We start from the raw sequence: 27,070 nt of genomic DNA, 5'->3' as shown, positions 1-27,070 counted from the left end.
GCAGGCTGACTAGTTCTCTGCTAGATGGGCTGGTCCACTTTTAGCCTAGTTGGCCTGCCTAACTAGTTGTTTTTTTGCAAAAAATTATAATTATCTGGACTAATAATGGGGGCCTCAAGGGAAGAAAACGGGCCGGTTTGGGGGCCTAATGGAAAAAGAATTGCCGATGTGTTACAAATGCCAGGGACGATTTCTGGTCCCAGTCCGTCCCTGCTGCCAAGCATCTATTGAGTTGCAATGTCCTATACACTGGATGCCCAAATCAACTGGAAGTATCTACAAAACTAGTTTTGAAGCCAAATAATCCAAAAGAAAGGCTACATGTAATCTTTTTTTCCTAAAATCACTGTTCGCGATTCACAAAATTATTTTGATTCACATTCGGTTCGAATTTACAAACACAGACGCGCTAATGCGTCATTCCAATCTTGGCAATATGCAGATTTTGGGGGGGATTGATAAAATATGTAAAAACTGTGCCTAAATACATTTTATTATCAAATTATTAAATACATTTCCATGACCTCTCCAGGCTTAGGAAACACCATTATAAAATCCATTACTTTTAATGACCATAAAAACCCTGTAATAACTTTGTATTATGTTATTATGGTTGTAGTCAATCAGATTTGATAAATTAGCAGGTAACATTTAGCCAGTTGGAACCAGCCTGATCGCTGTGGCTAGGTAAAATGAACCTCATCTAAGGTTATTCCTCACTGATTCAGCAGTGACAAGAGTCTAGATTTCAGACAGAAACTACAGACAGTTAGGTTGCTTCTCATCTTTCCAAATTGTCAAAGGTAGACTGGTATGATTCAGGCTGCGTCACAAATGGCATCCTATTTCCTATATAAACACCCATAGGGCTCTGGTCAAATGTAGAGCACTATAAAGTACAGTATAGTATAAGTGTGTGCCATTTAAGACATACCCACCGTCCTCAAAAGCACTGCCCCCCCACAAACACCAGGCCCCCTCCACAAAAGTATTTCCTTCAGTCACACAAACATCACTTCACACAACACCCCCAAGGCTTGGACCATGCAGGGTGGCCAAGATGATGGCATCACTTCTCAAGAGCCAACGTTAGATAAACAACACCTTCACTAAAAGAACACACAGTTGAACATTTCCCAGATTCTGCCAATGATGGCAAAACAACAAACGAACCATGGCTGGCACTTCAGAAACTTATTCTGTGTCTTTACAATAAGGAGCCGTTCGTTTCTTATAATGTCCGGATACAAAAGCTTGAGAAACGACTTGTGTGAAACAAGTTTGTCCCTTGTCTCATCTGAAATCATGCAGGGATACTGTCAAACTGTTATCTAAATGCCCTCTGGTACATGGATACAGCTGCCTGAAAGTAAAGCCCTTTAACAGTACTCTAGACACTTAGGGCCCTCTTGAATCAAGTCTGATAATGTGCTTGCTGGGATAAGACAAAAAATAACACAGAAAGATGTACAACATTGAGAGCCCTTAAATCTCCTGCCTCCAATAAATAAATAAATACATATTTTAAAATGGTGTTTATTCGTTCACAATTCACACTTATTACACAAAGGGCAATAAACATCAAACAATAAAAAACATATTTGAATAGAAAATGAGACATTTAAAACAGGGAGCCCTATGTCCCCATGGAGTCCATTGTAAACCATAGGCAGGTGTCGGCCCAATCCTAAATGGACCCCTAGAACCTTCACCTAATGCTCTTGTGCAGATCTGTGAGGATTCGATTTGTATATGCAATATGGTGAAACTTTCACCTAGCCTATCAAACAGCAAGGTGGAGTTATTACCATATCGATTGCACCGGTGAAATCCTCTCCACAATTGCATACTGGCTTAGGGGTCCATTTGGAATTGGGCCATCCTGTGATCCTTACATTACTCCCCACCGTTGGTGGCCATCTTGTTGGTCTCCTCCTTTCCTGTCAATGTCCTCTTGCTGATGCCGCTGAAGTACTTTTCCCTGAAGGCGTTGTGGCCTTGGTACGGGCTAAAATGAGGGTCTGACAGGTGGGCCAGCGCATCTGTCTCCTATAGAGAGAAAATACAATTTAGTGTGAGGGTTTGCCTTCACAAAGTGGAACCAATTCACCTACAACATCGGTTAAGTAAACATATTTAGCGTCATAAAAATGCCTTTGAACACAGGCGAAGGCAGAAAGAAATCAGATGATATCAGACCTCTGCCAGGTATCCCATTAAACTAACCAAACAACCACAGGATAAAATTCTCACCTTGTTTTCCACCTTGCCGTCACAAGCTCAGTGTAACAATAATAAAATGTTAGCAGAGTGTTAAGTTCCTCATATTGTCCTGGTTAGGGCTTTGGCCAGGTCGTTAGGCAGTGTTTGGCAGGTCAGCAGGCAAGAATGTGCCGGGGTGGACAGAAAGTTGGATGGAGAGGGAGGGATGGTGAGAGGGATGAGGAGTAATGAGGTGTCGGGGATGCAGAGTGCTAGAAGGGAAGACTCCACAGCTGGCCTGCCATTCGTCAACACAACCTCTGTCTGTCGGCCCTGGTTACCACTGCCAGGCAACCTGTCATGGACCTAGAGATAGTTTCCTTCAGTCTCCACCACATCCAAGAGCTTAAAGAGCAATCCCAGATATGAAGCTCCTAATACTTCCTTAGAGCAGGGTATTCAATAACCACAGAGGTCAAAGTTTTCCAGGTTATATTTTCTACTTGGTAGTCATTGATAGGCCTAGAGTTCATACACCTGTCCCAAATCTGAACATTTCCCAACACAACCATACACCAAACCATTCAACACAGAATATAAAAGCTCAGCAACTAACTTCAAAGTGCTCTGTGGTAGGAGTTGAAAACACAAACATCACTTCTGAATGGAAGCAGTTAAATTCACGCAAACTCTCTCAAACACACACACACAACCAACACTGCTGTCCCATGACAGAGACATTGAACCACTGGACACTTCCCATTTCCCACTGAGTATTTAAATACTCTATTCCCATCATAGCTCATTCTAATAATTATACTACTGTACTTTGTATTCAGTGACTGTTTATACCCACATCTTCTTTACATAATGGATTATTGACATAGCTTACTAATATATTTACTGCTGTACACATCATTCTTAGTACATATTGTGTAAATTGTTCCAGTGTATACATACAGTGCCTTCGGAAAGTATTCAAACCCCTTGATTATTTCCACTTTGTTACGTTACAGCCTTAATTATCCTCAGCAATCTACACACAATATCCCATAATAACAAAGCAGAAACTGTTTTTTAAAATTTGTGCAAATTTACAGAAATACTTTATTTAAGTATTCAGACCCTTTGCGATGAGACTTGAAATTGAGCCCAGGTGCATCCTGTTTCCATTGATCATCCTTGAGATGTTGCTACAACTTGATTGGAGTCCACCTGTGCTATATTCAATTGATGGGAAATTATTTGGAAAGGCACACAAGTCTATATAAGGTCCCACAGTTGACAGTGCATGTCAGAGCATAAACCAAGCCATGTGGTAAAAGGAAATGTCCGTAAAGCTCACAGGATTGTGTCGAGGTACATATCTGGGGAAGGGTACCAAAACATTTCTGCAGCTTTGAAGGCCCCCAAGAATACAGTAGCCTCCATCATTCTTAAATGGAACCACCAAGACTCTTCTTGAGATGGCCGCCCGGCCAAACTGAGCAGGGCTTGGTCAAAGAGGTGACCAAGAACCCGATGGTCACTCTGACAGAGCACCAGAGTTCCTCTGTGGAGATGGAAGAACCTTCCAGAAGGACAAGCATCTTTGCTGCACTCCACCAATCAGGCCTTTATGGTAGAGTGGCCAGACGGAAAACACTTCTCAGTAAAAGGCACATAACAGCCCGCTTGGAGTTTGCCAAAAGACACGTAAAGGACTCTCAGACCCTGAGAAACAAGATTCACTGGTCTGATGAAACCAAGATTGAACTCTCTGGCCTGAATGCCAAGCGTCACATCTGGCACCATCCCTACGGTGAAGTATGGTGGTGGCAGCGTCATGCTGTGGGGATGTTTCTCAGCAGCAGGGACTGGGAGACTAATCAGGATTAAGAAAGATGAACGGAGCAAAGTACAGACAGATCCTTGATGAAAACCTGCTCCAGAGCGCTCAGGACCTCAGACTGGAGCAAATGTTTACCTAAAAATCCTACAATGTGATTTTCAGGATTTTTTCCCCTCATTTTGTCTGTCATAGTTGAAGTGTACCTATGATAAAAATTACAGGCCTCTCTCATCTTTTTAAGTGGGAGAACTTGCACAATTGGTGGCTGACTAAATACTTTTTTGCCCCACTGTATATAGCTCTATGGACAGTTCCTTGGACTTTATGGTATATTTTCTGCCCTGGCATACACCGTCAACTGCGCAGCATTTTATGAACAGGTTTTTCTTTCTAAATCATGTATACATAATAGAATTGACCACAGGTGGACTCAAGTTGTAGTGACATCAACGATGATCAAAGTCAATTGGATGCACCTGGGCTCAATTTGGAGTGTCTTAGCAAAATACTCAAAATATTTTTACTATTTTCTACATTGTAGAATAATAGTAAAGACATCAAAACTAGGAAATAACACATATGGAATCATAGAGTAACCAACAAAAAAAAAAGTGTTAAATAAATAAAAATATATTATATATTGAAATTCTTCAAAGTAGCTACCCTTTGCCTTGATAGCTTTGCACAATCTTGGCATTCTCTCAACCAGCTTCACCTGGAATGCTTTTCCAACAATCTTGAGTTCCCACATATGTTGAGCACTTGTTGGCTGCTTTTCCTTCACTTTGCAGTCCAACTCATCCCAAACCAGGTCGGGTGATTGTCGAGGACAGGTCATCTGATGCAGCTCTCCATCTCTCTGCTTCTTGGTCAAATAGCCCTTACACAGCCTGGAGGTGTGTTGGGTCATTGTCCTGTTGAAAAACAAATGATAGTCCGACGAAGCACAAACCAGATGGATGGCATATCGCTGCAGAATGCTGTGGTAGCCATGCTGGTTAAGTGTGCCATGAATTCTAAATAAATCACTGACAGTGTCACTAGCAGAGCACACCCATACCATCACACCTTCACGGTGGGAAACACACATTTATTTATTTATTTTACCTTTATTTAACTAGGCAAGTCAGTTAAGAACAAATTCTTATTTTCAATGGCGGCCTAGGAACAGTGGGTTAACTGCCTGTTCAGGGGCAGAACGACAGATTTGTACCTTGTCAGCTCGGGGATATGAACTTGCAACCTTTCGGTTACTAGTCCAACGCTCTAACCACCCTGCCGCCCCATGCGGAGATCATACTCAGTTCACCTACTCAGCATCACACAGTGTTTGGAACCAAAAATCTGAAATTTTCACCGGTCTAAAGTCCATTGCTCGTGTTTCTTGGCCCAAGCAAGTATCTTCTTCTTGTTAGTGTCCTTTAATAGTGGTTTATTTTCAGCAATTCAATTCACACAGTCTCCTCTGAACAGTTGATGTTGAGATGTGTCTGTTACTTGAACGCTGTGAAGCATTTATTTGGGCTGCAATTTCTGAGGCTGGTAACTCTAAGGAACAGATCCTCCACAGCAGAGTAACTCTGGGTCTTCCTTTCCTGTGGCGGTCTTCATGAGAGCCAGTTTCATCATAGTGCTTGATTGTTTTTGCGACTGCACTTGAAGAAACTTTCAAAGTTCTTCAAATGTTATGGATTGACTGACCTTCATGCCTTAGTAATGATGGACTCTCGTAATGATGGACACTCGTTTCTCTTTGCTTATTTGAGCTGTTAATTCACTTAATTCAAATGCATTCCAGGTGACTTACCTCATGCTTGTTGAGAGAATGCCAAGAGTGTGCAAAGCTGTCATCAAGTCAAAGTGTGGCTACTTTGAAGAATAGAATAGCTCATTTATATATATATTTTTTTTTTAACACTTTTTTGGTTACTACATGATTCCATGTGTGTCATTTCAGAGTTTTGATGTAGAAAATAGTAAAATAAAGAAGAACCCTTGAATGAGTAGGTGTGTCCAAACTTTATACTGGTACTGTATGTAAATTAGATATTTCTGTAGACAATTGAGAGAAAAAACCCTGATGTAATCCATTTTGAATTCAGGCTGTAACAACAAAATATGGAATAAGTCAAGGGGTATGAATACTTTAACGGAACTGTATCTATATATAGTAGCATGCTATGAGATATGTTCCAGGTTTGGGGCACTGGGAGTCAGAGACAGATTCCAGAGTGTGTGTGTGTGTGTGTGTATGCGGTGATTTGCGCAGGGCTTTCCTTTATGGGAACAATTTGGTGTTTTGAAGTGAAGAGGTTGTCAAATCCAAAGATGGATTATTTTCCATAAAATGTGTGATTAAGTCATTTAAGTGCTGTATATAAAAAAAGCCAATCATAGCCAGATGCTGAGGTTTACTGCAGACCTCGAGAGAAGCACCATCGACATCCCCCTTAACTGTAACTGTGTTGTATTGCACGTCAACGTTTAAAGAACACACACAGACAACTCATAGTAAACATTAAAAAAAGAAACGTCCTCTCACATGTCAACTGCATTTATTTTCAGCAAACTTAACATGTGTAAATATTTGTATGAACATAAGATTCAACAACTGAGACATAAACTGAACAAGTTCCACAGACATGTGACTAACAGAAAATGAATAATGCGTCCCTGAACAAAGGGGGGATCAAAATTAAAATTAACAGTCAGTATCTGGTGTGGCCACCAGCTGCATTAAGTACTTCAGTGCATGTCCTCCTCAAGGCACCTGCAAGTTCCCTGACATTTCTGCGGGGAATGGCCCTAGCCCTCACCCTCCGATCCAACAGGTCCCCGAAGTGCTCAATGGGATTGAGATCAGGGCTCTTTGCTGGCCATTGCAGAACACTGACATTCCTGTCTTGCAGGAAATCACGCACAGAACGAGCAGTATGGCAGTCGTCATGCTGGAGGGTCATGTCAGGATGAGCCTGCAGGAAGGGTACCACATGAGGAAGGAGGATGTCTTCCCTGTAACGCACAGTGTTGAGATTGCCTGCAATGACAACAAGCTCAGTCCTGATGATGCTGTGACACACCGCCCCAGACCACGTCGGACCCTCCACCTCCAAATTGATCCCGCTCCAGAGTACAAGCATCGGTGTAACGCCCATTCCTTCAACGATAAACGCAAATCTGACCATCACCCCTGGTAAGACAAAACTACGACTCGTCAGTGAAGAGCACTTTTTGCCAGTCCTGTCTGGTCCAGCAACGGTGGGTTTGTGCCCATAGGCGACAATGTTGCCGGTGATGTCTGGTGAGGACCTGCCTTACAACAGGCTTACAAGCCCTCAGTCTAGCCTCTCTCAGCCTACTGCGGACAGTCTGAGCACTGATGGAGGGATTGTGCGCTCTTGGTGTAACTCGGGCAGTTGTTGCATCCTGTTCCTGTCCCGCAGGTGTGATGTTCGGATTTATCGATCCTGTGTAGGTGTTGTTACACGTGGTCTGCCACTTCGAGGATGATCAGCTGTCCATCCTGTCTCCCTGTAGCGATGTCTTAGGTGTCTCACAGTACGGACATTGTAATTTATTGCCCTGGCCACATCTGCAGTCCTCATGCCTCCTTGCAGCATGCCTAAGGCACGTTCACGCAGGTGAGCATGGACCCTGGGCATCTTTCTTTTGGCTTTTCCAGAGTCAGTAGAAAGGGCTCTTTAGTGTCCTAAGTTTTCATAACTGTGACCTTAATTGCCTACCGTCTGTAAGCTGTTAGTGTCTTAAATGACCGTTTCACAGGTGCATGTTCATTAACTTCTTTGGGACTGGGGGGCAGTGTTGAGTAGCTTGGATAAAAAGGTACCCAGAGTAAACTGCCTGCTACTCAGGCGCAAAAGCTAGAATATGCATATAATAGTAGATTTGGAAACACTCTGAAGTTTCTAAAACTGTTTGAATGATGTCTGTGAGTATAACAGAACTCATATAGCAGGCAAAAACCGGAGAAAAAAATCCAACCAGGAAGTGGGAAATCTGAGGTTTGTAGTTTTTCAAGTCATTGCCTATCAAAGATAGTGTCTATGGGGTCATATTGCACTTCCTAAAGCTTCCACTAGATGTCAACAGTCTTTAGAACCTTGTTTCAGGCTTCTACTGTGGAGGAGGAGAGAATGAAAGCTGTTTGAGCCAGAGGTCTGGCAGAGTGCCATGAGCTGATCACACGTGCGCGCCCGTGAGAGGTAGCTGCGTTCCATTGCATTTCTAAAGACAAAGGAATTCTCCGGGTTGGAACATTATTGAAGATTTATGATAAAGACATCCTAAAGATTTATTCTATACATCGTTTGACATGTTTCTACGAAATGTAATAGAACGTTTTTGAGTTTCATCTGAACAAGTGATCGCGCATTATACATTTGGGTTACTTGACTAAAAGCGCGAACAAAAAGGAGGTATTTGGAGGTATTTGGACTTTATCGAACAAAACAAAGATTTATTGTGGAACTGGGATTCCTTGGAGTGCATTCCAATCAAGATCATCAAAGGTAAGTTAATATTTATCTGACACCTCTCCTTCTTCGGAACATGGCTGGATGTTTTTCTGTGACTAGCGCTGACCTAACATAATCGCAAGGTGTGCTTTCGCCGTAAAGCTTTTTTGAAATCTGACACAGCAGTTGCATTAAGTAAAAGTGTATCTATATTTCCATTCATAACACTTGTATCTTTTATCAATGTTTATTAACTGTTTATTAGCTAACTGCCAGCCCCTGCTAACCCGGTCTGCTAACTGCTAGCTCGTTTAGCCGCGGCCTACTAACTGTTAGCATCGGCCTGCGAACTGTCTGAATCGCCGTGTCCCCAGTCAGCCCAACCACTCACTGGACCCACTAGACGCATGCCTCTCTCTAATATCAATATGCCTCGTCCATTACTGTCCTGGTTAGGGATTACTGTCTTATTTCAAGGTAGAGCCTCTAGCCCTGCTCAATATTCCTTAACCAACCATGTTATTCCACCTCCTACATATGCGATGACATCACCTGGTTTAAACGTCTCTAGAGAGACTATATCTCTCTCATCATTACGCAATGCCTAGGTTTACCTCCAATGTACTCACATCCTACCTTACCTTTGTCTGTACACTATGCCCCGAATCTATGCTATCGTGCCCATAAACCTGCTGCTTTAACTCTCGAGAGGGAAACAGTTCGTATAGCATTTAGCCGTACCCTTATCCTACTTCTCCTCTGGTGATGTAGAGGTTAATCCAGGTCCTGCAGTGCCTAGCTCCACTCCCACTCCCCAGGTGCTCTCATTTGTTGACTTCTGTAACCGTAAAAGCCTTGGTTTCATGCATGTTAACATAAGACTTCTCCCTAAGTTTGTTTTACTCACTGCTTTAGCACACTCTGCCAACCCGGACGTCTTAGCCGTGTCTGAATCCTGGCTTAGGAAAACAACCAAAAACCCTGAAATCTCCATCGCTAACTATAACATTTTCCACCAAGATAGAACTGCCAAAGGGGGCGGAGTGCAATCTGCTGCAGAGATAGTATGACAGCCTGCAGAGTTCAATCTAGGTCTGTGCCCAAACAGTTCGAGCTTCTACTTTTAAAAATCCACCTTTCCAGAAATAAGTCTCTCACTGTTGCCGCTTGTTATAGACCCCCCTCAGCTGTGCCCTGGACACCATATTTGAATTGATTGCCCATCATCAATCTTCAAAGTTCATACTGCTAGGTGACCTAAACTGGGATATGTTTAGCCCCCCGGCCGTCCTACAATCTAAGCTAGATGCCCTCAATCTCACACAAATGATCAAGGAACCCACCAGGTACAACCCTAAATCCGTAAACATGAGCACCCTCATAGCTAGCATCCCGACCAACTTTCCCTCTAAATACAACTCTGCTGTCTTCAACCAGGATCTCAGCGATCACTGCCTCATTGCATGCATCCGTGATGGGCCAGCGATCAAACAACCACCACTCATCACTGTCAAACGCTCCCTAAAACACATCAGCGAGCAGGCCTTTCTAATCGATCTGGCCCTAGTATCCTGGAAGGACATTGACCTCATCCCATCAGTAGATGATGCCTGGCTATTCTTTATAAGTGCCTTCCTCACCATCTTAAATAAGCATTCCCCATTCAAAAAATGTATAACTAAGAACAGATGTAGCCCTTGGTTCACTCCAGACTTAACTACCCTTGACCAGCACAAAAACATCCTGTGGCGTTCTGCACTAGCATCGAATATCCCCCGCCATATCCAACTTTCAGGGAAGTCAGGAACCAATATACTCAGTCAGTTAGGAAAGCTAAGGCTAGCTTTTTCAAACAGAAATTTGCATCCTGTAGCACCAATTTCAAAATGTTTTGGGACACTGTAAAGTCCTTGGAGAAAAAGAGCACCTCCTCCCAGCTGCCCACAGGCTAGGAAGCACTGTCACCACCGATAAATCTACGATAATCGAGAATTTGAATAAGCATTTTTCTATGGCTGGCCATGCTTTCCACCTGGCTACCCCTACCCCGGCCAACAGCTCTGCACCCCCCGCAGCAACTTGACAAAGCACCCCCCCCCCTCTCCTTCACTCAAATCAAGATAGCTGATGTTCTGAAAGAGGTGCAAAATCTGGATCCCTGTAAATCGGCTGGGCTAGACAATCTGGACCCTTTCTTCCTAAAAGTATGCGCCGAAATTGTTGCAACCCTTATTACTAGCCTATTAAACCTCTCTTTCGTATCGTCTGAGATCCATAAAGATTGGAAAGCTGCCCCAGTCATCCCCTTCTTTAAAGGGGGAGATACTCTAGACACAAACTGTTATAGACCTATATCCATCCTGCCCTGCCTTTCTAAAATCTTCGAAAGCCAAGTTAACAAACAGATCACCGACCATTTCGAATCCCACCGTACCTTCTCCACTATGCAATCTGGTTTCCGAGCTGGTCAAGGGTGCACCTCAGCCACGCTCAAGGTCCCAAATTATATCATAACAGCCATAGATAAAAGAGTACTGTGCAGCCGTCCTCATCGACCTGGCCGAGGCTTTCGACTCTGTCAATCACCTCATTCTTATCGGCAGACTCAATAGCCTTGGTTTCTCAAATGACTGCCTCGCCTGGTTCACTAACTACTTCTCAGATAGAGTTCAGTGTGTCAAATGGGAGGGCCTGTTGTCCAGACCTCTGGCAGTCTCTATGGGGGTGCCACAGGGTTCAATTCTCGGGCTCTTGCTGGTGGTGATTCTCTGATCCACCTCTACGCAGACGACACCATTCTGTATACATCTGGCCCTTTCTTGGACACTGTGTTAACAAACCCCCAAACGAGCTTCAATGCCATACAACACTCCTTCCGTGGCCTCCAACTGCTCTTAAATGCTAGGTAAACTAAATGCATGCTCTTCAACCAATTGTTGCCCGCACCTGCCTGCCTGCCCAGCATCACTACTCTGGACGGTTCTAACTTAGAATATGTGGACAACTACAAATACCTAGGTGTCTGGTTAGACTGCAAACTCTCCATCCAGACTCACATTAAGCATCTCCAATCCAAAATGAAATCTAGAATCTGCTTCCTATTTTGCAACAAAGCCTCATGCTGCCAAACAGACCCTCGTAAAACTGACTATCCTACCGATCCTTGACTTCAGCGAAGTCATTTATAAAATAGCCTCCAACACTCTACTCAGCAAACTAGATGTAGTTTATCACAGGGCCATCCGTTTTGTCACCAAAGCCCCATATACTACCCACCACTGCGACATGTATGCTCTCGTTGGCTGGCCCTCGCTACATATTCGTCGCCAAACACACTGGCTCCAGGTAATCTGTAAGTCTTTGCTAGGTAAAGCCCCGCCTTATCTCAGCTCACTGATCACCATATTAACACCCACCCATAGCACGCGCTCCAGCAGGTATATCTCACTGGTCATCCCCAAAGCCAACACTTCCTTTGGCCGCCTTTCCTTCCAGTTCTCTGCTGCCAATGATTGGAACGAATTGCAATAATTACTGAAACTGGAGACTTATATCTCCCTCACTAATTTAAACATCAGCTGTCAGAGCAGCTTATCGATCACTGTACACAGCCCATCTGTGAATAGCACACCCAACTACCTCATCCCCATACTGTTATTTGTTGTTGTTCTTTTGCAGCCCAGTATCTCTACTTGCACATCATCATCTGCACATCTATCACTCCAGGTGTTAATGTTAAATTGTAATTATTTTCCCACTATGGCCTATTTATTGCCTTACCTCCCTAACCTTACTATATTTGCAGACACTGTACATAGATTTTTCTATTGTGTTATTGACTGTACGTTTGTTTATCCCATGTGTAACCCTGTGTTGCTGTTTTTGTCACACTGCTTTGCTTAATCTTGGCCAGGTCGCAGTTGTAAATAAGAACTTGTTCTCAACTGGACTATCTGGTTAAATAAAGGTGAAATAAATAAAATAAAAGTGGTTTATGGTTCATTGAACAAGCATGGGAAACGGTGTTTAAACCCGACAAATTATCTTTTTAAGATGGGGTCCTGAAAAAGGGAAGTTTCTTTTTTTGCTGAGTTTATGTGCATGCTCGTACATACAAACACGGCACAAACATATTCAGTGGCACGGGTACTTTACTCTTTAGATACATGTAATTCATAGTAAGCGCAACACCAAAACCTACAATTATATGGTGTTGCAATCATATTCACAAAAGGATCCACCTACCTTTTCGAAATGGGTGACGTTCCACTCAAATGCATACACACGCTCGTAACAGCACAGTCAGATGCACACACACAGGGTAGTACAAAAGGAAAAGCACACACACACATGGGTGGGCGGAGAGACAGACACATACAGATGGAAGCACAGACAGACACCCACCTCTGGTTCCTTGATCTTCTCCATGGTGATGAGACGTCTGGAGGTGTGGCTGGAAAGGGTCTGTTCACAGTTACTGACCAGTCTGAGACAGGCATTCAGGGGCACCATCTCTTCACAGTACCTACAAACACAGACACACTCTACTGGTGAATCATTATGGTTGAGTACATTTTTAATCAGCTGGTCCTGTACTGTAGCATGAACCAACAAGTGTAAAGGGTTGATGGGTCCAAATCATCCTTCAAACCACAATATCTGCATCTCACCATACACTCACCTGCAGAGTAGACCAGCCTTAGCCTCCATGTAATCCCCTCAAAATGACACTACATCCAGGCCAGGTCAGCTCTCTCTCCATTAAACTCAACCCAGATCAGCTCTCTCCTCCCTCCCTCTCGCTTACTCTCTCTCTCAACCCTCTTTCCTGCTCCCAACTCTAGACCATTTCTCTCTCAGCTCCAGGCCTTTACTGACCATGTCATGATCTGACTGAAGTGGACAAAAGCCACTGTGAAAAAGGTGAACTAGATTAGATTTAAGATATCGGGAAAAACGTAGTCTTGTCAGGAGTGCTGTGTGTGTATGCATGTGTGTGTTCGTGCGCATGTCGGCCAAGCACCACAACTAAAGCTGTCCAGGGCAAGGTACTGTATTTATTAGGATCCCCATTAGCTAGGGTCAAAGCTGAAGCTACTCTTCATGGGGTCCATGAAACTTGACATTAATAGACCATTACAGATGAAGGACAGAACTACAGTGAGGGTAAAAAGTATTTGATCCCCTGCTGATTTTGTATGTTTGCCCACTGACAAAGAAATGATCAGTCTATAATTTTAATGGTAGATTTATTTGAACAGTGAGAGACAGAATAACAACAACAAAATCCATAAAAACGCATGTCAAAAATGTTATAAATTGAATTGCATTTTAATGCTATTGAATGCAAGTGCCACCTTCTGATCCTAACCACAGATCCTAAACACTAGATATAATCTCACAAAATGTGGAACCACCTGTGTCCTTGGTTCTCCCGTTTGACTTCAATACTATTCATAATAATAATGTAATTAATAGATGCTATTGATTGCAAGTGCCTGTAGAATACAGGCCTCTAGTGTGTGTGTGTTTGTTAGCACTGTGACCAAAGCAAGGAATTCCTTCTACCTGCCAATCATATCTTATTACTGGGTAGCTGGACCTTCCACATGGGCTGTTTGGATGATAGACTAACACACTGCACTATACCTTAGTTAAGTTTATTGGCGGTAGAATGTAACACACTGCACTATACCTTAGTGAACAGTTTATGGGCGGTAGAATGTAACACACTGCACTATACCTTAGTGAACAGTTTATGGGCGGTAGAATGTAACACACTGCACTATACCTTAGTTAACAGTTTATGGGCGGTAGAATGTAACACACTGCACTATACCTTAGTGAACAGTTTATGGGCGGTAGAATGTAACACACTGCACTATACCTTAGTTAACAGTTTATGGGCGGTAGAATGTAACACACTGCACTATACCTTAGTGAACAGTTTATGCGCAGTAGAATGTAACACAGCAATTGTTTGGTTTAGTTCATTTCTATGCACTAGACATGGCGAAGGACGTAAGTTACTATGAATAGTATTGACGTCAAACTGGAGAACCAAGGACACGGGTGGTTCCTAATTTTGTGAGATTCTCGCTAGTGTTTACAGAACAACTGGTTCTGAGAGATTAGGATCAGGAGCTGCAGTTGTAACAGTAAGCAACTAACTAAATGGATGACTGCAGTGTAGCCGTTATTATGAGTACAGGTAGATTACGAGAGAGTGTTTGTTTGCATATGTAGCACTTTCTCCTACCAGCACCAGACTGGGCCAGATTTTCACCCTACTGTTTGTCTCCTGGGTTGCCATGGCCACTGTGCAATACAGACCTCTAATATATTGTGGATGGTGTGTGTGTGTGCATTTGCGCGCGAGCTTCGGTGAGCACCCTGAACAAAGCGGGCGTTAATTCTTCCTGCCAATCACCTCTTATTACTGGATCTGCCACATTGGCTGTTTCATTTAAAGATGGGTGGGGCTGGGCCTTTCACTTTCAATACAGCTTTTTCCATCCTCAGACAAAGAGAGTTGAAACCTCTGTGCAGATGCTTATAAGCAGCACAGGAGACTGCTGAGGGGAGAACGGCTCATAATAATGCCCGGAATGCAGTGAATGGAATGGCATCAAATACATCAAATCAAAATGCATGTCACATGCGCCGAATACAACAGGTATAGGTAGACCTTACAGTGAAGTGTTTACTTACAAGCCCTTAGCCAACAATGCATTATATAAAAAAATATATTAAAAAAAATACCCCCCCAAAAATAAGAAAAATAAATAAAAGTAACAAATAATTAAAGAGCAGCAGTAAAATAACAATAGCGAGGTTATACACAGGGGGCACCGGCACAGAATCAATGGAAACCATGTGTTTGATGTATTTGATACGATTAAACAAATTCCACTCCAGCCATTACTACGAGCCTGTCCTCCCCAATTAAGGTGCCACCAACCTCATGTGATAGGCAGGAAGACTAGGGGTCAGGTTAGAGGCCATTTAAGCCCAGTAGGCTGAGGTGCAGCAGACTAGCCCATATCTTCTGCCTTTATTTCCAGGTCAGGGCTCTATACTGATTTAAAAAAAAATTGGACAAGGGGCACGTGTGCGCCTAAGTTAAAAAATGTAGGAGCACACAAAGAAATTTAGGAGCACAATGAAATATATTTGACGTAACAAGCCGTTTTCTTTGTAGCAATGGCACATGGGTGACGGTCATGAATCTGTACTCCGTGTATTCTCCATGGCACTCAGGGGCTGACGCACAGTGAAGTGATCCTTGCAACAATTATCTTCTTTTCTTTTTTTTTTATTGTCACTCTGGTGCTCCAAATAAAAAATGTCAGGTCGCACAGCAAAATATTTAGGCGCATATGCAAGTAAAATGGTTGCACTGTACAGCCCTAATGGTATACTGAAGGTCAGAGACACGGGCATTAAGCACAAGGATCTGTCTCTCAGTAAGGCAGCAGCAGGAGTGTTGTAGACAAAAAGGAAGTTGATAACCCGGTAAAACCAACCATGGGGATTCAAACCCCATCAGCTTCCTGTTAGCTTTGCACTCTGCTTCATTAGCACTGTCTGGCTTATGACTTTTATCCATAGAGAATGATAGAAACCTCTAGTGACCAAAAGGCTATTTTAGCATGGGCAGCGCCATTGAGGGCTTCCACCATGCTTCGGCCATTTTAAAGTAGTCAACTCGGTGGCGATTCCAATGGGTTGTAGCCTCCATGGCGCTGCCCATGCTGTCACAGATGCCATAATAGCACAGATATAAAGATGAGTCCTCTATCTATCTCTATGCTTTAGCCTCAGAGATAATGGGTCTGGTCCCTGCCAAGGCGCTGCGGCAGAGGAAATGGTAACAGACACCACCGCGACTGGAAAAGTTTTGAGCTAGTTCAAACTTAAACACATCATCAGAGGGGGGAGAAAGAGAGTGACTAATGAGCTTGAAAAGCCACAGAGTTAATTGAAACACTGAAAGGCAGCTGAGGCACGGGGCAAGGCAGTGCTCGTCATGACGACAGCGGAAATGTTTTAATTGGCCGGCTTGTGGGACCTCATCACTCAGGCCTGTGACCAGTGTTAGGGGACCCCGTATTGGCCTGCGTCTGGTCCGACCTCGGCCCAACACAACAGTAACACAACACAGCAAATATATTTTTCCTACAGCAGCTGCACTGCAACCCCCCTGTGACACCAGTGTTTACAAACAAGCATGTTGCTACACAGTCCTGTCCCCTTGGACCATTTAGTCACACTGTTCTATGTCAAAGGTCCACTGCGGTAACAGTCATTGGTGAATGGCGACATCTAGTGGTGTAGTATATCTCGCTCTCTCAGGACAGACTTCGGACCACCTAAATCTAACCAGCTTAGACATCTACTATTAATGTTTCAACAGTGTTGAACAGATCAGGACCTGGAGACAGGCTGTGTTTGGTCAGTGTCAGCCAATCAGCATGTCTGGCCTCGTGGGATTATTTTGGCACTCTGCCCTGAATGATACAGGGTCAGGAACTGCTAGGGGCTACACACCCGGAGTGAGGAGCAGAGCAGAGAACAGTCACACACAGAGGCACACAGTCAGTCAGACAGAGGCACACAGACACAAACACACACACTCTCTCTCTCAACCACCACTTCTAAGGGCTGTAGCCCTCTCTCCCTTTCCTTGTCTTATTCAGTCAGTGTGGGGAACTCCAGTGTGTGTGTCACAGACAGTCAGGGAGAACTGCTGGAGGTGAGCGTGAGGTGTTATAGAAACATCACAGGGCTGTGGTGCATGGTCTGGTCTCATCTTCCTGATGCTCAGACCCTGCCCTGTAATCAGTGGCCAGGAGTCCCAGGGCCCAGGGGCCTGTATCCTGTCCACACAGTAAACCAGCTGTATGGAACAATACACCCAATATACCTCAGGACACCTGCACACTGACCAGAACACCACTAACCCCAGGCCTGAAGACTTTATGGGACAGAGAATGAGATGTACTGATGGGAAAAACCCCTGGTCCTTACAGGGAATATGATGCTTATGAGGGGAAGAGGTGCAGGGAGAAAAGCCTGTATCTAAACTAGAATGCTTCGTTAAGCAAATCTAGTACACCAGTGTGACTGTTGCCCTCGAGTGTATTTTTTATTATTATTTTAATGTCACCTTTATTTAACCAGGTAGGCCAGTTGAGAACAAGATCTCATTTACAACTGCGACCTGGCCAAGATAAAGCAAAGCAGTGCGACAAAAACAGCAACACAGACTTACACATAAACAAACATACAGTCAATAACACAATGTGCAGATGTAGAAGAGTAGGGAGGTAAGGCAATAAATAGGCCATTGTGGCGAAATAATTACAATTTAGCATTAACACTGGAGAGATAGATTTGCGGACTAGAGGTCGACCGATTATGATTTTTCTATGCAGATAACGATACCGATTATTGGAGGACCAAAAAAGCCAAAACCGATTAATCGGCTGATTTAAAAAAAAAAATATATATATATATATATATATATTTGTAATAATGATAATTACAACAATACTGAATTTACAGTTATTTTATCTTAATATAATATATCAATAAAATAAATTTAGCCTCAAGTAGATAATGAAACGTGTTCAATTTGGTATAAATAATGCAAAAACAAAGTGTTGGAGAAGAACGTAAAAGTGCAATATGTGCTATGTAAGAAAGCTAACGTTTCAGTTCCTTGCTCAAAACATGAGAACATATGAAAGCTGGTGGTGCTTTTAACATGAGTCTTCAATATTCCCAGGTAAGATGTTTTAGGTTGTAGTTATTATAGAACTATTCCCTCTATACCATTTGTATTTCATTAACCTTTGACTATTAGATGTTCTTATAGGCACTTTAGTATTGACAGTGTAACAGTATACCTCTCCAGTATCCCTCTCCTCGAACCAGCAACACAACGGCAACAGCCACCACATCGAAGCAGCGTTACCCATGCAGAGCAAGGGAAAAAAACACCCCAAGGCTCAGAGCGAGTGAAGTTTGAAACGCTATTAGCACGCGCTAACTGACCAGCCATTTCACTTCGGTCACACCAGCCTCATCTCGGGAGTTGATAGGTATGAAGTCATAAACAGCGCAATGCTTGACGCACAACGAAGAGCTGCTGGCAAAACGCATGAAAGGGCTATTTGAATGAATGTTTAGCTCCTGCTTCTGCCTACCACCGCTCAGTCAGATACTTAGATACTTGCTTGCACAGTCAGATTATATGCAACACAGGACACGCTAGATAATATCTAGTAATACCATCAACCACGTGTAGTTAACAAGTGATTATGATTGTTAACTGTAAGGTTGCAAGATTGCATCCCCCAAGCTGACAAGGTGAAAATCTGTCTTTCTGCCCCTGAACGAGGCAGTTAACCCACCGTTCCTGGGCAGTAATTGAAAATAAGAATGAGTTCTTAACTGACTTGCCTAGTTAAATAAATATTAAATAAAGGTGTATAAATTGTTATGAAAACTTGAAATCGGCCCTAATTAACCGGCCATTCCGATTAATCGGTTGACCTCTAGTGCAGACTATGTGCAAGTAGAGATACTTGGGTGCAAAAGAGCAAGAGGATAAGTAACAATATGGGGATGAGGTAGTTGGGTGTGCCATTTACAGATTGGCTATGTACAGGTACTGTGATTGGTAAGCAGCACTGACAGCTGATGCTTAAAGTTAATTCGTTCCAGTCATTTGCAGCAGAGAACTGGAAGGAAAGGCGGCCAAAGTAAGTGTTGGCTTTGGGGTGACCAGTAAATATACCTGCTGGAATGTGTGTTACGGGTGGGTTTTGCTATGGTGACCAGTGTAAGCCAGGCTTTACCAAGCATAGACTTAAAGATGACCTGGAGCCAGTGGGTTTGGTGACGAAAATGTAGTGAGGGCCAGCCAAAGAGATCATGCAGGTCGCAGTGGAAGATAGTATATGGGGCTTTGGTGACAAAAGGGATGGCATTGTGATAAACTATATCCAGTTTGCTGAGTAGAGCGTTGGTGGCTACTTTGTAAATGACTTCCCCGAAGTCAAGGATCGGTAGGATAGTCAGTTTTACGAGGGTCTGTTTGGCAGCATGAGTGAAGGAGGCTTTGTTGCAAAATAGGAAGCAGATTCTAGATTTGATTTTGGTTTGGAGATGCTTCATTTGAGTCTGGAAGGAGAGTTTACAGTCTAACCAGACACCTTGATATTTGTAGTTGTCCACATATTCTAAGTCAGAACCGTCCAGAGTAGTGATGCTAGGTGGGCGGGCAGGTACGGGCAGCAATCGGTTGAAGAGCATGCATTTAGGATTACTTGCATTTAAAAGCAGTTGGAGGCCTCGGAAGGAGTGTTATGGCATTGAAGCTCGTTTAGAGGTTTGTTAACAGTGTCCAAGGGAGGGACGGATGTATACAGAATGGTGTCGTCTGCGTAGAGGTGGATCAGAGAATCACCAGCAGCAAGAGCGACATCATTGATATATACTGAGAAAAGAGTCGGCCCGAGAATTGAACCCTGTGGCACCCCCACAGAGACTGCCAGAAGTCCGGACAACTGGCCCTCCGTTTTGACACACTGAACTCTGTCTGCAAAGTAGTTGGTGAACCAGGCGAGGCAGTCATTTGAGAAGCCAAGGCTATTGAGTCTACCGATAAGAATGCGGTGATTGACAGAGTCGAAAGCCTAGGCCAGGTCGATGAAGACGGCTGCACAGTACTGTCTTTTATCTTTTGCAGTTATGATATCGTTTAGGACCTTGAGCATGGTTGAGGTGCACCCATGTCCAGCTCGGAAACCAGATTGCATAGTGGAGAAGGTACGGTGGGATTCGAAATGGTCGGTGATCTGTTTGTTAACTTGGCTTTCGAAGATTTTAGAAAGGCAGGGCAGGATGGATATAGGTCTGTAACAGCTTGGGTCTAGAGTATCTCCCACTTTGATGAGGGGGATGAACGGGGCAGCTTTCCAATCTTTAGGGATCTCAGACAATACGAAAGAGAGGTTGAATAGGCTAGTAATAAGTAATAGGGGTTGCAACAATTTCGGCGGATAATTTTAGAAATAGAGGGTCCAGATTGTCTAGCCCAGCTGATTTGTAGGGATCCAGATTTTGCAGCTCTTTCAGAACATCAGATGTCTGGATTTGGGTGAAGGAGAAGCGGTGGGGGGGGGGGCAGCAGTAGAAAAATGTTTATTGAAATGATCGATTATCGTAGATTTATTGGTGGTGGCAATATTTCCTATCCTCAGAGCAGTGGGCAGCTGGGAGGAGGTGCTCTTATTTTCCATGGACATTACAGTGTAGAGTTTAAAGTCCATGCTTTCCTAACTGAATGAGTATATTGGTTCCTGACTTCCCTGAAAAGTTGCATATTGCAGGGGCTATTCAATGCCAATGCATAACGCCACAGGATGTTTTTGTGCTGGTCAAGGGCAGTCAAGTCTGGGGTGAACCAAGGGCTATATCTGTTCTTAGTTTTTTTTAAATTGAATGGGGCATGCTTATTTAAGGAAAGCACTAAGGATGGAGGAAAGCACTTTTAAAGAGCAACCAGGCATCCTCTACTGACAGGATGAAGTCAATGTCCTTCCAGGATACCCGGGCCAGGTCGATTAGAAAGGCCTGCTGGCTGAAGTGTTTTAGGGAGCGTTTCACAGTGAGGAGGCGTGGTCGTTCGACCGAGGATCCATTATGCACACAGGCAATGAGGCAATGATCGCTGAAATCATGGTTGAGGACAGCAGTGGTGTATTTAGAGGGCAAGTTGGACAGGATGATATCTAAGAGGGTGCCCATGGTTACGGATTTAGGGTTGTACCTGGTAGGTTCCTTGATCATTTGTATGAGATTGAGGGTATCTAGCTTAGATTATAGGATGGCCGGGGTGTTAAGGGCACAGCCGGGGGCTGAAGTGGGTCTATAACAAGCGGCAACAGTGAGAGACATGTTTCTGGAGAGGTGAATATTTAAAAGTAGACGCTTGAATTGTTTGGGCACAGACCTGGATAGTATAACATCCTGAAGAGTTCTATCTCTGCAGAAGACTGCAACTCCGCCCCCTTTGCAGTTCTATCTTGTCGGAAAATGTTATAGTTAGGGATGGAAATTTCAGGATTTTTGGTGGCCTTCCTAAGCCAGGATTCAGACACGGTTAGGACATCCGGGTTGTCGGAGTGTGCTAAAGCAGTGCATGAAACAAACTTAGGGAGGAGGCTTCTAATGTTAACATGCATGAAACCACGGCTTTTACGGTTACAGAAGTCAAGAAATGAAAGTGCCTGGGGAATGGGAGAGACTAGGTGCTGCAGGGCCTGGGTTAACATCTACATCACCAGAGGAACAGAAGAGGAATAGGATAAGTTCTAACAGGGTAAAGGGAAAAAAAATAACAGCATTTATCAGCAGGAAAAAAAGCTGACTGGTGAGGTGACCCTGTGTGCAATAAGGTCTTATCAAATGCTGTTTGTATCTATTCGACATCACAACAGTTGATGACAGTGCTATTTGGTTTACACATAGAGAAGAGGGAGACTGTGTAGACGATACATCTGTGAGCTCAAACCCATGTAAACACCATGACGATACATTAGACTGAACAACACCAGATGTGAATATTTGACAAATTCAAACTAAAGAGCTTTAACAGGAAGTGCTGTATCCAGGGACCACAGATGGATATTAACCATGTACCTGTATGTAGATAACTCTGGTGCAATACTGGGGTTGTTGTGAATGGTCCCTGACAAATAAACACGTCAATACTCACTCTGGCCTGTAGATTGGTAGCCAGTAGACTAGCCGCCCCCCGATGACCAGGTGGTGAGCTGAGAAGTTTAACAGGTCAGTGAAGATGTCGCTCAGGTGGTAGGCCATGGAAACGGGGACATGGCTGTCTCCAACACTGGATGAAAGATAAAGAGTCAGTTACTGCAGTGAAGATGCCTTTACACAGATTTAACATCATCTGAGAGGACTTTATATATCTCTAGTGTATCTATTGCTTGCTTGCAAGTTTTATAGGCCGTCTTTTTCAAAACTGAGCAAATATACAAAGCACTATAAACAACACAGACTCAAGAGGAAGATGAAGACGTACTAGTCTTCAGATGGCTTCACACTGTTTACACTGTCCTTCTGAGAGCCTGTTCTCCTGGTTGACTCCCGAATCCCATAGGGGGCTGAGAATTAAACAAACAAAAAATAAAAGACAAGACATTTGAACAGATTTTAATCTGAACAAATCACAAAGAATGTGGACTTCAACAGACTAAAACGTTTTACTCGTGTATGACTGTACAGGAGACATTACTGGATGGAGGACCCTACATGGGAAGAGAACACACAGAGCTCTAGGATAAGAACGTACGGTCAGTGATGATGGCGTCAAAGAGCACTCCATCCCTCCAGATAGGCTTGGAGGCGTCAGACACAAGGACGTCCACATACAGCTTCTCTGAGCCGTACTGACGCAGGTTGGCTCTGATGTTCTCATCTGGACCCCTCCACTTCTGGTTCTTACGACTCGCTTTGCCTGAAAAATAAACCAAAATACTATTATACAGCAATGTACTGGGTTGTAATTAGGGCCAGGACGATACCAGTATCGCGATACTCCTTAGTATCGTGGCAAGGAAACAAAACACGCAGTGGATTTAACTTCTTTAGGAAAACAGCCCTAATGTTGGAAACATTATATTGTCATCCAGTTTCATATTTATTTATTTTCCAAGCTATAGCACACAATATTTTACATGCACACAAGTGTAAAAGGACCAGTAGAGTTTGATCTACTTCTTGATTTCTTTGCCATGTAAAAAATAGAGATTGTGGTTATTGTCCCGGTCCTAGTTGTAATCATATCACATATCAAGTGTTAGGCCTATAGGACAATACAATTGGATTTGAGCATGATAATGAGCACAGGAAAAATTGAAGTATTTAAAAAGATGATAAAAAGAGCATAACCAACATAATGTTCATCATATAAGTGGATTAACTCGCTTGCCAAAGCACGAGATGTTTAGCTCTGGGTTCCAAAGTAAGAGGAAGTAAACAAGGCCATTTCTAGTATATTACCTATCCCATGGATGGTGTTGTAATCAATATCTGTTCCACAGACATATGCACCAAAATGAGAGCATGCAACCAGGAGGCTACCTGAGAGAGAGAAAAAATATCCAATAAGCACAGACTAGCCTTGGGTTCAGCTAAGATGCAGTGTATTTCTGCAAGTGTCAGTTCAAAGACCAAAAGTAACTTTTCTCTTACCAGTCCCAACAAAGGGGTCGTAGACCAGGTCGTAAGCTTTGACCCTAGCATGGTTGGCCATGATAAAAGACAACCCAGCATCCATACTGGTGTTACCTATGAAGTGCCTGTTCTTCACACTGTGAGAGCGAATCAACTCACGCTGGCCATCTGCAATCTAAGGAACATACAGTTGATAAGACAAGATCAAATATAGGCTTACCTTTATCACTAAATGAAACAGTGCTTCTCAACCTAAGTTTCACAAGAGGGAATACTTCAGGCAGACCAAAATGTGATTGGCAACCAAAGAAGGTTAACAACCACTGCGGTAAATAACATTAATGAGTTACAGTAATTACTAATTTGTATAACGACACAAATTAAGGAGCACACAGCATACTGACTCACCCATCTCCCAAAGTAGATGTAGAGAGGCTCGTCTGGGATGTCGTTAGGGTCAGTTCCATAGTCCTCCAACAGACAGAAGATGTGTTTAGGGTTCCTTAGATTGACCCTTCCCTCGAAGGAGAGATATTCCATTGCCTTGGGGGAGGAAGACCACAGGGTAACTTGTCCAGGTGTCATGGTGCATACTGCATATCAGTGCCTCCCTTTAACACAATAGTGCAGTACAAAAGGTAGAGTAAATGGACTTTTCTGGGCTCAATCTTAAGTACAAATTACTGGGACCAAGTCAAGTGTATCATACTCACATCTATCTTCTTAATTCTATCTTCGAACTCTAGAGTCTTGTTGAAAGTGTAGACATTGATTTTGTATGTGGAGTCTTTTTGTAGGAAGGGTGACTGTTGGGAGAGGTACATTTACACACATTAGATACAGTTTGCCCTCTATTTAGATAGTAATGTAATTTCTCACAAACCATGTTCTCTGTTGGATATTTCAAGAGCGAGGTCCTGAGTTCAATGTGTGTTCTGCCATGACCCCACAGCTCAAATGCAGACCTAGGTGATAAACAAATAACCACAAAAAGGTCATTACAATTACTGTGACATTCAAGTTGAGAATCACCTCAGAAGAGAAGGGCTGATGAGCAATGCTGCAGTACCCATCTAACTATTTTCATTGCAACGCCATTGTTGATCTGTCTCACTTACTTTGCACAAACAGTTCTGGCCATGATGCTGTTGACATCTTCCTCTGACAAGCCATTCAGTCGCCAGAATGGAGACTGGGGAGAAGAATAGCAGATTTTAGGATTTGAGTAGCCTATGCATGGACACATGGCCAACTTCTCCCTTCATTATGGGCCGGCAAAGGATCATTGGTGTCTCTGAGGGATCTTTGGCCTGGTTTGCTAACTACCTCTCTCAAAGAGTGCAGTGTATAAAGTCAGAAAATCTGCTGTCTCAGCCACTGCCTGTCACCAAGGGAGCACCCCAAGGCTCAATCCTCTTCCCAATTTACATCAACAACATAGCTCAGGCAGTAGGAAGCCCTCTTATCCATTTATATGCAGATTCATTTTGTGTTAAACGCTCTACAACAAAGCTTTCTCAGTGTCCAACAAGCTTTCCCTACTCTTAACCTTGTGCTAAACACCTCCAAAACAAAGGTAATGAGGTTTGGCAAGAAGAATTCACCTCTTCCCAGAGATGTTAATACTACCTCTAAGTGTTTAGAGCTTGAGGTAGTCATCTCATACAAGTACTTGGGAGTATGGCTAGACGGGACACTGTCCACCTCTCAGCACATATCCATGCTGCAGGCTAAGGTTAAATCTAGACTTGGTTTCCTCTATCGTACTCGCTCCTCTTTCACCCCAGCTGCCAAACTAACCCTGATTCAGATGACCATCCTACCCGTGCTAGATTACGGAGACATAATTTATAGATCGGCAGGTAAGGGTGCTCTCGGGGAGCTAGATGTTGTTTACCATTCAGCCATCCTATTTGCCACCAATGCTCCTTATAGGACACATCACTGCACTCATCTGTAAACTGGTCATCTCTGTATACCCGCCGCAAGACCCACTGGTTGATGCTTATTTATAAAACCCTCTTAGGCCTCACTCCCCCCTATCTACTGCAGCCCTCATCCTCCACCTGTTCTGCCAGTCACATTCTGTTAAAGGTTCCCAAATCACACACATCCCTGGGTCGCTCCTCTTTTCAGTTCGCTGCAGCTAGCAACTGGAATGAGCTGCAACAAACACTCAAACTGGACAGTTTTTTCTCAATCTCTTCATTCAAAGACTCAATCATGGACACTCTTACTGACAGGTGTGGCTGGTGTGTGATGAATAGTTGTCTCTACCTTCTTGCCCTCTGTGCTGTTGTCTGTGCCCAATAATGTTTGTACCATGTTTTGTGCTGCTACCATGTTGTGTTGTCATGTGTTGTTGCCTTGCTATATTGTTGTTGTCTTAGGTCTCTCTTTATGTAGTGTCTCTCTTGTTGTGATGTGTGTTTTGGCCTATATTTATATTGTATTTATTTTTAATCGCAGGACCCCGTCCCTGCAGGAGGCCTTTTGCCTTTTGGTAGGCCGTCATTGTAATAAGAATTTGTTCTTAACTGACTTGCCTAGTTAAATAAAGGTCAAATACATTTTTCTAAATTGGTATGGCTATCAGGCAAATAATACATATGGACACTAACTTATTTTACCTTTTCTTTGAAGTTTTCACCTGGATCAAACGGTTTGCCCCTGAGGGACAGCAGCGCCCTAATCTCCTGTAATGTTACGATGTACAATAAATAAAATCAGAACATTTCTGAAGAATTCAAACATGACAGCTTGCAGCTTGTAACGTTACTAGCTTAGCAAGCTAATGTATGGGGAGAAATGCCGTAATGAGACAGCCAGATCTTTAGAGATGGAGAGAAATAACACAACATGTACAGTTTGACAGAGAGGTACGACATTGATATGCATACCGGTAGCCTGAAGTTAACATTGTCGTGGGCCAAATGTATCAAATATTGTAGGCATGTTCTGCTACAGTGGATCGCCATGTTCGCGTTCCCACGCAAAATACATCCGGCTAGAAACCGCCTCCCTGCGAATAGTGGTTCCTGTCAGTTCCAAAAATAAATACCACTTTACCAGCAATGAATGTGCATTGCATGTATTTTGGCAACGCAAAATTAAAAATAGTATGTTTCAGTTTTGTCATTAACGTCCAAATAATTGTGTGCTTATTATTCTGTATAGCTGCTACATAACTGCTTCATAAATTAGGGTGAATCATTTTACTGTAGAGAGAGCTAATGATCCACCAACTAAACATATCCCAAAGGTAAGCAGCTTTACTTCAGAACATTGC

The 27,070-nt window shown here is 43.3% G+C and overlaps 1 protein-coding gene across 2 annotated transcripts; it reads right to left on the bottom strand.

Moving 5' to 3' along the window:
• Positions 1–1,518: 1,518 nt before the first annotated feature.
• Positions 1,519–27,070, bottom strand: LOC109907582 (tRNA (guanine(10)-N2)-methyltransferase homolog). Of its 2 annotated transcripts, none has more exons than XM_020505636.2 (13): positions 26,682–27,070; positions 26,412–26,477; positions 24,900–24,973; positions 24,665–24,746; positions 24,495–24,587; positions 24,190–24,324; positions 23,800–23,956; positions 23,608–23,688; positions 22,898–23,062; positions 22,628–22,709; positions 22,298–22,432; positions 12,913–13,033; positions 1,519–2,049 (listed from the first exon to the last, which is right to left on the bottom strand). In XM_020505636.2, exons 1-13 carry the CDS (start codon positions 26,757–26,759, stop codon positions 1,897–1,899), a joined length of 1,422 nt encoding a protein of 473 aa, XP_020361225.1. In that variant the 5' UTR covers positions 26,760–27,070; the 3' UTR covers positions 1,519–1,896. The 2 variants fall into 2 exon arrangements, with proteins under 2 accessions (XP_020361225.1, XP_031643542.1); XM_031787682.1 differs by having other exon boundaries at positions 1,521–2,049; positions 24,190–24,392; positions 26,682–26,779.

The sequence above is a fragment of the Oncorhynchus kisutch genome, linkage group LG2, assembly GCF_002021735.2.
Source record: "Oncorhynchus kisutch isolate 150728-3 linkage group LG2, Okis_V2, whole genome shotgun sequence".
NCBI classification, from domain to species: Eukaryota; Metazoa; Chordata; class Actinopteri; order Salmoniformes; family Salmonidae; genus Oncorhynchus; species Oncorhynchus kisutch.
Note: the sequence above shows the minus strand (reverse complement) of the source record. Positions and strands in the feature narration are given on the sequence as shown.

Bases quoted from the DNA above. Each gene is read 5' to 3' on its own strand.
- LOC109907582 (XM_020505636.2), bottom strand. From the start codon at position 26,759: ATGGCGATCCACTGTAGCAGAACATGCCTACAATATTTGATACATTTG. The intron at 24,747-24,899 runs GTAAGTGAGACA...TTTATCACCTAG, and splicing joins GCCAGAACTGTTTGTGCAAA to GTCTGCATTTGAGCTGTGGG. The intron at 23,063-23,607 runs GTAATATACTAG...TTTATTTTTCAG, and splicing joins CAACACCATCCATGGGATAG to GCAAAGCGAGTCGTAAGAAC.